Source organism: Pseudopipra pipra, chromosome 1, assembly GCF_036250125.1.
Source record: "Pseudopipra pipra isolate bDixPip1 chromosome 1, bDixPip1.hap1, whole genome shotgun sequence".
Lineage (NCBI taxonomy): Eukaryota > Metazoa > Chordata > Aves > Passeriformes > Pipridae > Pseudopipra > Pseudopipra pipra.
The window spans coordinates 39870148-39882975 of record NC_087549.1 but is presented as its reverse complement, the minus strand read 5'-3'; the positions used below and the strand labels follow the sequence as shown (position 1 = coordinate 39882975).

The window sequence follows — 12828 nt, the reverse complement described above, 5'->3', positions numbered from 1 at the left end:
TTCAAATTGGGTCCCTAGTCTTAACTCACCTGTCAACCTCTCAGTTTAGAAGTGCAGTGAAAATTTAGGCAGCTAATGAATAGATGTGTCAAAAACGATGAACAACTATAGCTATCATGGACTGGGTTGTATAAGTTGCTGTAGCCAAACTTGAAAATTTCTTCTTGCATATTCCTTAAGTAAATAATTACTTTTTAAAAATTTAAAAAAAAAATTATTTATTTTAAGTGGAATTGTGATTACCTAAATCAGTCTTGGAGTACATAGTTCTAGTGGAGACCTGTTTGGTTATTTTTTCATTTTAGCACTTAGAATGAGTACAATTTACAGCATAAATAATGTCTTAAAAGGAGAGATTTCTTCCTATGTTCTGATCATTGTTCAAAATAAAAATAATTTAAAAAGTTATTGACTCCTAGTAAAGGTAATGCACCTGTTCTGAAGCAGTGCATTATTGGAAAAGCTGTAAGAACAGATTAAGGTAAAATCTTATCAAATCTGACTGTTTGAACCTTGAGTATCTTGAAAAATAACAACTTTTTCTTATCAGTTTCAGAACTGATGTATGTAGTAGTAAAATAGTCAAAATACTGTTTTCCATAGCTTGATTAAGAAAAATATATAGTAGCCAGAGGAGATAGTTCCATTGGTCAATATGTCCACTATATCAAGGTAATATCATCAAATAATTTAATTTATATCATTTTGCTGACAAACATGTTTCCTGAGACTGCTATGTAGCTTTTCAGTAAAACTCCACTAAAACTCTTTCCTTGACACTGATTACCCACATTTCTACCCTGTGTTAAGTTAGCCATTTAAAGGGTTGTCATTACAGAATCTATATATAGATTGGACTTTTCTTGTACTTAAGATATCTTATTTGGTCAGTGTTTTTTTGCCTCAGTATAAATGCAAATATTTTAGTGGATATGTATCATGAATAGAAAAACAAATGATCTGTCAATTTATGATGCAACTTCACTCTACAACGTGTTTTATTGTAACAAGTGTAAATAAATCAAGAGACTTTTCTCTGAATCCAGTGGATTTGCTTTCGTATGAAACTAGCACGTAAGATCAGAATGAATTGCATTGTCTTTCATTTTTGTTGTTTTGGACTGAAAAAGGCTCATGCCAATGCACAAATTGCTCCCTCCTAATAAGGAATTTTCTAATATCTGAAATATGAAAAGTTGTCATTAGTTGTCTTCATCCTCAAGAAAGGATGGACTGTCAAAGCACCTTCTTCTAAGGACAGGTCTCTTGTTGCAAAATGATAAGAGATTTGAAATTACATTGTAGAGTTTTGGGAATATTTGCAAGTAGGGCTATGCTAACTTAATCTGACAGTATTGGAGTCTTTGTGGAATTTAAAGATAACAGCTTGGATTCATTTAAATGCAATGATTTTTGGCACAACTTTCTGCTGTTGGTTTCTTATAAATCCTCTTTCTACACCTTTCAAAATAAAGACTGTATTATTACTAGTTATAGGAAAGGTTTTACACCCATCCCCTCTTTCTTGCAGATTGCTGTCAAAATGAGCGAAACACCTTCAACTAGTTACTCAGTGAATCAGCCAAACTCCTCTGATAGTGAACAGAGTTTATCCACGCGCCATTTCAATGTTACTGAACCTGTTGTGGCAAAACGGATTTGCTTCTATAAGAGTGGAGATCCCCAGTTTAATGGGATCAAAATGGTCGTTAATAGCCGGTCTTACAAAACATTTGATTCCTTGCTGGATAGTTTATCCAAACGTGTCCCATTACCTTTTGGAGTGAGGAACATTAGTACACCAAGAGGGAGACACAGCATCACCAATTTGGAGGATCTTGAAGATGGAAAATCTTATATTTGTTCCCATCAGAGAAAAATGAAGCCCATCAACTTGGAACAGGCCAGCAAAAAGCCATTGCCATGGCAGATCAGCAGGCCTGTCAGTGCTCGTCGTCGAGCTGTGCAATTAGCAAGGGGGAATGAAGATGGATTTGGCCATCGAGAAAGAAAAATAATAACTCCCAAAAAGATGCTTGTTTTCAAAAATGGAGACGTAAGACTTAGGCGCACCATAGTTTTGGGAAAGAAAAATACCCAAACATTTGAGGCCTTTCTGGATCATATGAGCGAGTTAATGCAATATCCAGTTGCAAAACTATATACCACTGATGGCAAAAAGGTAAGAACAAAGATGAGTACTGACAATTTTTTTATGATTGCTTCTAGATTATTTTAAATTAAAGAGGTGATTTTATCCATTATAAGCTTTGAACATGGGCCTGGTGTAAGATCTGATGTGCTGAATTTCATGTTTCCTTTCTGTGCCTTTTCCCCCTTCAGAAGACCTACTAGCTTGGAGGAAATATACTGGAATCTTGCAGTCAGAGAGGGTATTTTATTTTAAGCAAAAAGAAAAAACATTTTTTTTCTCTAACTTAGGCCTCTTTCAGGCATGGTCTTGATTCTATACTTTACCCATTCACACAGAAACTTCCTTTAGGCTTAATGCTGTTTATCTGTGGTTTTTAATCTTTTAGAAACGTGAACAGTAGCATCTAATAGCCAGGCATATTTTTATCATTGCACAAATGCAGAGCGGTTTGCCATTAATGACTTGGAACTCTGACACCTGATTGCCTATCATAGTTTTCAAAACATGGACCAGGTTTTATACCACTAAACTCAGATGATGCAGCACTAATAACGCAGATTTTAATTTCACATAGTACTTTATATAATTTTATATGACTTAGTGTTTTTTCTGAGTGTTGTTAAATCATAGAATAACATTTATGATTACACTTAGCCAATATTTAGCAAGAGAATTCCATGCAGAGCTCCAGGAGTTCAAGGGCAATCTCCTGTTTATCCTCCATTTGGTGAAGTTGTGTATTAGGTTGGAAAACTGTCCGTATTACCTAAAAGTTAGTGAAGTGCAGTTTGTAAGGAATATCTTGCGATATATTTTGGAACATAAATTCAAACCAGTTAGACAATGCTCTGAGCATCTTGATCCAGTCAGACTTGCTTTGAGTAGAGAGTTAGACTATATGACCTTCAGAGGTCTTTTCCAATGTATATTGTTCTGTGTCCTATTCAATGGTGGAAGTATGTGTCGACTGCTTGCAGTGTATTCTGAATTTTTTCCTCCAAATATGTCTTCATATGTTTACCTACCTCCAAATACATATTTGCATTTCATGGCTATGAACAGTCACTGTGCAACAATGAAACAAAATTACATGTGCAAATACTTAAATTATAAGAAAATTCTGATCTGGATTCAAGTTGCTTCTTGAAGTCATTTTCCAATATATTTGTATAACAAGATATGCCCCCACAGATATAGGAATTGCTTTATAGGAATTGAAAAATCAATTCCGTGCAATGATACATATTTAATAGTCTGCTGCAAATGAATGTAGAGACTAAGAAGCTTGAAAGGGACAAATCTCTTACATTATTTTTTTGTTACTACCCAGGCAGAAAATTTAATGTTACTTTTTTTTCCCAGGTTCCTAATCTTCAGGCCCTGATATTGTGCTCTGGAGCTGTAGTCGCAGCAGGAAGAGAGCCTTTCAAGCCAAGCAATTATGAAACTCTTGGGTATTTACGGCCTGCTAAATTGCTTGGAATTGGAAATCGTGTGTACCCAAAAGCCAATGCCAAGTCAGAAAGTGAAAAGAGTAAGTACTTTGAAACTAATTTGCATTTTATTAATTTGTTTATCTCGGCATAAGACATAAACAGTGACAATCTTACTAGGATCAAGAATGTTCAAAAAGGCCAGTTGAAACTGCTTATATCTGGTATGACTCCTCTATAAGCTTAAGATCAAACTGTTAATTTTCTTTTTAAAATGTAAGTTTCTGCAAAGTACTCGACTAGTATGAATATTTTGTTTCTGACAGACTTACTTGGAACATGGATGCAAATCTATCTTTTATTTTAATTCACTTGACTGTTATTGTTATTAATTTTTTGGTGTCATGGTTAATAATGACACTGGTAGGAGAGAAACCACAGGCTACTTCAGGCTCTTAACTGACTGAATTTCTTGACCAAGCATTTTTTCAGTTTTCAGAACTTACCTTAACAAGTGGAGTTTTGGCTTGTCATGACTTACACTTCTTCCCTTGTTCCATGTTCCACACAGACAGGAAAACCTGTCTTTTAATCCATCCACTCATAAATTAATCATGTTTTTGAAGCTGCTTTTGTCTAAACAGTGTATCATCTGTTCCTATATCCTCATGGCTACGGTGTATGTTTTTTGGATAACTTTGGGAAAAGATACACAAATATGTACTTTCCCTTTGATTACTCACAGAGTTGTGCCACTGATAAGGTCAGTATGCTAACACATATTTGGGCCATATTCAAAATTCACTGAAGTCTGGAAGTATTCTCATTGGCTTTGCTGAGTTTTGCACCATTGTCTGCAGTACTTATGCATAAATGTGTTTCAGAATGTCATAATTTAAGATCAGATTTTATAAGGAGTTCAAGAACTTCAATGTTTACTTCTTTGTAGAAGGTCAGTCCAGGGGACTGGATCTGAACCCTTTATTCATGTGATAGTACACAGGGTAGTTAATTGGGTTAAGGAAAGGAGAGATATATTCACCATGACTGACATATTTTAGTACAACCATAAGAACTAATAGGAAATTATATATTACTGATCGCTAAAGCTCGAAGAGGAAGCAAAGCCGGTAGCTCGAAGTCCAAAAAAGTGAGGGCCTGTGAATGCCTTAGGCTTTGGAGCTTCAAATAAGACTAGAGTTCTCTCATTAGAAAGAACCTACTGTAAAATAAAATTAAGTGAAGTATTTAAATGCTTAATTATTTATTAAAAATTTCTTATATTTCTCTCTCCAAACAATTTCTTAAATGAACAGCAAGATTAATCATGTTTTCCTCTGTACTTGCTAATGCAAAATAAATAAAAAAGTATCTAAAATAAACACACTTCATTAGCAACTTTGGTACTAATTTTTCTCCTTTCTTCTTTTCTCTTTCTTTGTTGCCTGTCTGCTGTCTCATCATCTGGATCCTTATCCATGATACTTGTCTGCTCTGCTTTCCAACTACTGAATGAATTTGTGTTCTTTCAATATAATTATTGGTAGTGAGAGGTGAAATGGACTCTAGCTCAAGATCTCAGATATTCTCGGTTTCTTCCGATAAAGGATCCAGCAACAATAACAATTCCAATGATAACAACTCAGATTCTTCATATGTTCTTGACAGTCATAATGGGATAGAAGGAAATCAGTCAGTTACTGGTGAAGACTTATCTGTGGCACAGTATCAAGATGACATTGAGAAGTCTGTTCACCTTAATCAAGATGGCAGTGTCACAGTGGAAATGAAAGTTCGATTCAAAATTAAAGAGCAAGAAACCATTAAATGGACAACCACTGTAAGTCGTGCTGGCCTTTCTGATGACAAAAATATCTCAATTTGCAATTCTGCAATGAATGCGGAAGACTGTTTATCCAATGTCAACACATCAGAATGTATAAATCCACAAGATACTCCGTTTTTGAACAGCTACAATAAAGAAGAGGAAGACTCATTACAGCAATCCAATGCAGAAGTGTCAGACAAAGAATCAGACTCTGATTTAAAAACTGCTGATTGTAATGTCTCTGATCAGAACAATTCTGCAGATCTAGACACAAGCAATGTATCTGAGGAAAATATCAGGCCTCGCTTTTACAGGCCTCCCACCCCTGGGCCAAGGCGTGTTAGACAAAAGAAAGCAGTAGTTGAAAGTGTCACCTTGGTATCTGAGAAAGAGGTTCAAGAGAAGACAATAGGACAGTTTTCGTACAGTGAAGAAATAGAGAATGGAGAAAAAACATCTGAGTATTGCATGGTAGCTCATTCAAGCAGAAAAAAATCAAGTGTCAGTAATCCAAAGTTTAGTGACATGAATGGCAATGGTTTATTAAAGCTTTCTTCAGAGAATATAAAAGAAGAAATGCTTTTTAAAATAAGCCATAAAAGCAGTGATTTAATAGAAACCACAAATAGGAAGACATTAGAAGTGCCTGATGAGGAGGAATTGGTACAGAATATATTGGAGAAATCAGTTGTGGGACAAGGTGCATATAGTAGCTTAGTATCAACCTCCAAAGCTAACATCAGTGGTTTCATACCAGCATCAAAAATTTGCCAGACAGCTAGACCAGGTTCAGCAGATCACATCCCTAAGTCATGTGATATTAAACAAATAAAAAGATCACTGAGTTCTTTCATTACATATTCAGAATTACGTCAGTCAAAAGAAGAAAAAAACTGCAAAGCTGCTGATTTTATACCTATTTCTCAAGATTCAGTGCATTCAGCCTGTCCTGGACATAGCCAGATGAAGGTGACAGTACCTCCATGTAATAAGGGTCCTACTGAGAAAATAAATCCTACAACTGAATTCTTTCCTACTGTTACTGAAAGTGAGAATCAAATCAGTGTCCGGACTGAATCTGTGATGACAACACAGCTCGTTGATAACAGCCAATCTGCATCATCCCTCACTAAAAAGAAGAAGAAGAGAAAATCATCTGGTTTTTTAGAGCAAGGTACATATGAAAATCAAAAAGATCAAGAAATTTCAGGGATAACTAGAAGTGAGGGAATGCATATCACAAGAAAAACCACACAGGATTCCGCAACAGAGGCTATGGATAATTATTCTGAAATGCCTCAGAAAAAAGAATCTGAATTTTTACTGAAAACCAATGATGGATCTCTCAATTCAGACAAAAACATATGTCCTGAAGATGAGTTGTATCATCAGCATCCAGTGGAACAAAATGGATCATCATCAAATAAAAAAAAAAGAAGTAATAACAAGAAGTTGGCCAAGGTAAAATCGAAGTCAGGCAAAAAAAGTAGTATCATTTCGTCTGAAAAGAGTGAAGATGGTCTAATGACAGTTAATTCAAACAATGAATCTGAACACAGTCAGGACACATTGAATACTGAGAAAGAAGGAACATATCTTATAACCAAATCTTTCAAACAGACACCTAACACATTAGTGACTTTAAAACCATTGTCAGAAGTGCCAAAGAATCTTAGCTTTGAAAAAGAAAAGGAAAAGAATAATTCAGAAAATTTGCCATCGAAGAAAGAGAAAAAGCAAAAGGCAACCAAGAAAAATCTAAGTAAAAGTGCAAAGAAGTTATATATGTCAGAGAGTGCCATTACACTAGAGGACAGTTTTCAAGAGGAGGCTGGTGAACATTCACTAGAAAACTATGTCCAATCTTGGCTGAAAAAATCATTATCAAATCCTGTCTTACCCCCTATAAAGAAAAAAGAAGGGATCGTTGAGAATAGCAATGCGTGTTTTTTTCCTGAAGAAAATATCAATACTTCTATAGATAAAGAAACAAGATTTATCACAAATGAAGTGCATATGACTGGAAAAAACCATCTGATTGAACATAACCTAACCAAAAAAACTTTAAAGCCTATTGGTGAATTGAGAACTTCAGAAGAATCAGCAAAGAATTCAGGCGAAACACAAACTGCGTCTTTAATTCATGCTAATACAACTATAGTAGAAGCAGCCGAGTACTCACTAAAGTCAGAATTTCATCAGGACAGTAAGCTACACTTGTTTCATGAAACACACGACAATGATGAAAAGATGGCAGAAGCTGATATTCAAGATACCAACCTATGTCAAAGAAAAAAATCTGAAGTTGCTGTTCAAGTTAATAGCACAATTGTTAATGAGAAAATTGGAACTGATGTCCAGAATAATTGCATGTCTAGCATGTTGCTGAATGAACTACAGTCAACTTTACTTGGTGTCCAGAAAGAGCATAGTGGATGTATAGGAAAAGCTTGCAGCCTTTCAAGTCTTTCTCCTTCAGGTTTTGGTTCTTCCTCCAACATGCTCCTAGCTTGGCTACTGGTACTGAATCTGAGAGAGAGTTTGATTGGGACAATCACAGATGATATGCAAAAAACTGCCTGTAGCTGTTCTGAAATGTTTACACAGTTACAACATCTGAAACAAACTACAGTTACAGAAAAAGCTGATGAGCTGAAGGCTGTCTTCTCGCATTTTCAACAATCAACAGAAAATAAGTTATTACACTTCAAGAGGGAACTTGACAAGGAGGACTCCCCACATTACCATGAGAATATACCCATATCTGAAATTCATAGTTGTATACATTTGCATGAACATGAAGAATCAGTTGAGCCTTGTGTTCCAATGGACAGTGTCAATTCTGGAGAAGCTCTAAAATTATCTGGGGAATTAGAAAGCTGTTTTGATATACAGAATGATCTTTGCAGAGAAACAGAGATCTTAGACTTGACTGCTTCCAAAACACAGCTAGATGGTCAATATTCCAATCCTGATTCAAATACCTGTAGCCTTGCATCAGCTTTAGAGACTCCTGAAAGAAATGAAGAAATGCTGTATAGCCTATATGAAAAACCACAAGTTAAACCCACTGATGCATCATTTACTAATGAAGAGTCAGAAACTTCAGTAGAACCTAACTCGACAGTTCATAGTGTAACTTCTAATGATAAAAATTATATTTTAGATCAGGATATTTCTGAATTAGAAGGTGAAAAAGATATTCTACATGTTACTACTGATAAAAGTGAAGATGAGGATGTTGATCTGAAGTCATCAGGTGATGACAAAACCTCCAAAAAACAACTTAAACTTGCAGCCGATACCTCCGTAGAATATAATAATGAGGATTATTCTGTACAGGATGAAAAGGAAGATGCAGAAACTTCTGAGGAAAGCTCTGAGAGATTATCTACAGTCTCTCCATTATCATTTCGTTATGAATCAAAGCAAATTACAGAATGTGACACGAGCGAAGGAGAACAGAAATTGCAAGTAGAAGAACTGGGGAACAAAATGTGTTCAGACACTTCTCAATTAAAAAAATGCTTTAAAAGTCCTGCTACGTCAGACTGGTCAGATTACAGACCAGATACTGAAGAGAGTGAATATAACTGTCAAGCATCCAGTGACTTGACCAATGAAAGTGGGGAGGAAGCAGCACTTGAAAAACAATATAATACTGGCTATGTGAAAAGAACTATTGAACGGCTTTACGGCAAAACAGAAGCTTCATTTAAGCCTGACTATCACAAAGGATTTCCTTATATGTCAAAAGTATTTAAAACAGATACGGAAGGATTCCACTCTGCAGTGGGAGAAAAAATAGTTTATTTTTCTCAAGAATCTATGTCTTGTTCTGCAGAGAAATCATCACATTCTTTGCTACCATTACAAGAATATCCAGTAAACACAAACAAAGATGGCAGTATATCGAGGAGAGAAAATACTTTACCAACATCACAATCTACTTTTAACAGAGAAGAGATAAATTATGCTAATGACTGTGTAAGGGAATCTCCAAAGCAACACTGTCAACCTAGCATACAAGCTAGTGAAGATGAAGGAATATTGATAGATAAAGGCAAATGGCTTCTCAAAGAAAATCACTTGATAAGAAGATCACCACCTGAGCGGATTGGAATGTATGGTAATTTGGATACAACCTCAAATGACACTAACAGTGATGAAGTTCCATACTCTCACTTTGGAAATCTGAATCACTACCCAGCCCTTGATGAAATCTCTTCTTCAGAACTTGAAGACATGGTTAAACCCCCTGAAAATCTTTGCAACTACTTCAATATGCCTCATAATAGTGATTCAGACCCATTACAGGATGAGTTAAATACAAAAAGCAAGCCTAGCCGGAATGGTAAGATCCTTCCTGCAGAAAACAAAGAAAAGGTCAAATCGTCAGTCATGGCAGCTTCTACTTCCACACAGCCTGATACCAATTTTCCAGCTTTTTCATCTGTAGAATTTAGAATGCCTGATAATAAAGTGCATCCATTGGAAAAGCCTTTAAATGCTGAACCTGTACAGTCTCAGCCAACTGATGTTAGTAATGCTAACAGAAGTGCTCTTCAGGAAGAAGACTCTCTGGATAGACTCCATGCTATATGTGGCCAACATTGTCCAATACTGATGGTAACAGTAATACCAATTAATGAGGAACAGAGAGGATATGCCTACCAAAAGGCATCTGATATTGAAAACCAGCTGGGTCCAAATTTACTGGCCAAAAAGAGCAAACATTTAGAATGGTCAGGTGAAGATTTAACAGACAAAATTAATCTTGTGACTTTGAAGAATAACTCTATCAATAAGATTGCCAATAACATTTGTAATAGGTTTTATGCTGATAACACCTTAGATTTTATTAGTAACTTCGGAATACTTACATCTGCAACTCTGAAAGACACAAGTAATTTAGGGAAGTTACATACTACAGAGGATATCAATGTAAAATCCATGGAATTCAGAAATTGTCAAAATTATGTATCCAAACACATATCCAGTGATCTTGTAATAGGCACAACTGAACTACCCAATGGAAAGAAAACAATGCATCAAACCTTAAGAATAAGTCTAATTCCTATTGTTGGAGAAAAAATTTCTCCCGTGTTGGCAGATCCAGCAGCAACCTGTCATTCTGAAACATTTCTGAAGTGTGATGCTTCCTTAAATAGCATTGAACATAAAGCTTCTGAAGATAAGAAAAATGAAAATGCCTTTCCTACAAAAGAAAAAGAAGAAGAAGAGGAAGAAGACAAAGAAGAAAAAGTTTGCTTTTGTATAATAAACAATGGAAACAGTAAAGATGAGAAAGACTTGTAATGAAGATCTTGGAATTTCTATAACATTAGATTAGTGAAAAATCTTCAGAAAAAAATCACATAATAAACTGCTGAATGCCACACCCAATAAGACTCCCAATATGAATACCTAGATAAATATAAATCACAATTGTATATCATTGCTGAAACACAAATATTACTTAAAATTTTATGGGAACCAACCTAAGAAGAAAAGCTGTTCTAAGACAACGATTTCTTGGTTAATAGACAGTTTTCCTCTGAAATATCACATGTTAAGAGATAGTTGCATACTAATCATCTAATTTTAGAGAAATAACTACTGCTTGTTAGAACAGAGGACTGTGATTTGAAATACCTACCTGACTTTTAAGATAAGATTTCTATATTTCATGACATTTGAGAAGGAGTTTGAAAATTGTCTTTCAGTAGAAATGCTTTCCCTGGAAGAAATCAACTGATATGTTTAATTTCAAATGAAAAGTAGGAAATACTATTCAAATGCTGTAATACAATAGCAAGTAGGAAACAGAAGTCGTGTTAATTTTACATAGATGTACATTATTAAATTGCTATTTGAGTTTTTAAGGGCCAACTGCAGAATAATTATGGGAGTAAAGAAATTTTTCAGTCTGTGTCTAGGATCATCCAGACACCAAATGAAAATTGCCTCTTTTACCCAGAGGGCACTAGAAAAGGGGCATATTTAGGAACCGAGAAGAGAGACTGTTTGTCAGTGGACTTCCTGGCTCCTCTTGCCATATTTCCTTCTGAGACAGCACCACTTACTTAAAATTGTTCTAAATACATTACAAGTTTTAGTTGTGCATTTGTCTGTAACCTCTGTACTTTAAACACAGTCCATGTGTTTTTAGCTTTTGTTTTGTTTTGTTTGTAAATATGTTGTATTGTGAGAATCAGGGCATATGCAATATGTTCCAGGATCTTTCCATCTGTTATTAGAATTATTTTGGATACCTGTTTACAGAATTTTTTTAACATTACATGTGCATCGTAAGCACTCATATATGGTTTACAATTTTCAGTAAATGACTTTAAATATAAAATTGGAAAATATTTAATGTATATTGTGATTAGGCAGAATGTTTCAGTTTTTCAGTTAGATTTTAATTCCTAATACTGCATGGTACCTTGCTTCAATGTCAATGAAGTCAGAGATGTACCTGAAGAAAAGTGTTACTTTTCAGCTAGACGATGAGAATTTGACCATTCTGTACTCTTGGAGGCTGTGTCTAGAATAACTGGCACATACATGCTGTGATAAGCCGTGGGTCATGATCCTTTGATTATCCAGATTGGGGACCTAATAAAAGGCTGATGCAAATTCCTTTGACCCAGAGGCTTTGGACTGTCTCCATGTGGGACAGAAAGCACGTGGAGGAAAGAAGTTGGAATTGAAGCAAAAGGTGTTTGCAGTACAGGTAGGAAATCTAGAAGCATTCTTTTTAGGAGTTCTTTTTAGGAGTCCAGTGGCGCATATATTTCCCCAAAAATAACTGTTATGTTTCTGCTGTTTGAAGCAGTGTATTCCATGTAATAAACTGATGTTGCAACCCTAAAGCAAGATATATTGTCTAATACATTTCATACCAAATAGTTGTGTGTTATTTTGTATGCTGGCCTTGGTTCTGATATTCTTCTGTTCATCTCCAATTTTTTTGGCATCCTCCTGCTCCAAGTGAAGAATCTCAATGGTATTTTTCATCCTTTTACATGTTGATACAGAAATAAAATATATGTTTGGAAAATGAAGCTCAAAATTACTAGAATCCAACTGAATGTCATATAGCATTCTGAGTACCAAGCTTCTATGCTGTAAATAATATCTAAATGTGTAGACAGACAAATTAACAGGTATGTCTCCATCACTCACAGTCTTTCTGATTCACAGCAACCTGTACTGCATTCACGGCACCTTAACTTTATCAGATCAAGATTTAAGAACCTTTAATCAGATGCTTATTACTGAATTACTGAGAGTTACTGAGCAAACTAAACACTCAAAAGGTGAGATGTGAGGTACTCCTTGAGGTTACAATTACCAGACCACAGCAAGCAGTGAAAAGATTGTTATACTAACTGAGGGACTTGGTT

At 35.3% G+C, this 12828-nt stretch overlaps 2 protein-coding genes across 2 annotated transcripts in view; both read left to right on the top strand.

Moving 5' to 3' along the window:
- RP1 (RP1 axonemal microtubule associated) overlaps positions 1-12828 on the top strand; it is a 189525-nt gene that overhangs the window by 19006 nt on the left and 157691 nt on the right. Inside the window, exons 2-3 of the mRNA XM_064653041.1 lie at positions 1532-2182; positions 3518-3689. Of these exons, the coding sequence (XP_064509111.1) occupies positions 1544-2182; positions 3518-3689 (811 nt within the window). The 5' untranslated portion in view covers positions 1532-1543. The remainder of the gene's footprint in view (positions 1-1531; positions 2183-3517; positions 3690-12828) is intronic.
- LOC135413372 (oxygen-regulated protein 1-like) lies at positions 5142-10856 on the top strand. Its single transcript, XM_064653029.1, has one exon. It carries the CDS (start codon positions 5147-5149, stop codon positions 10733-10735), a length of 5589 nt encoding a protein of 1862 aa, XP_064509099.1. The 5' UTR covers positions 5142-5146; the 3' UTR covers positions 10736-10856.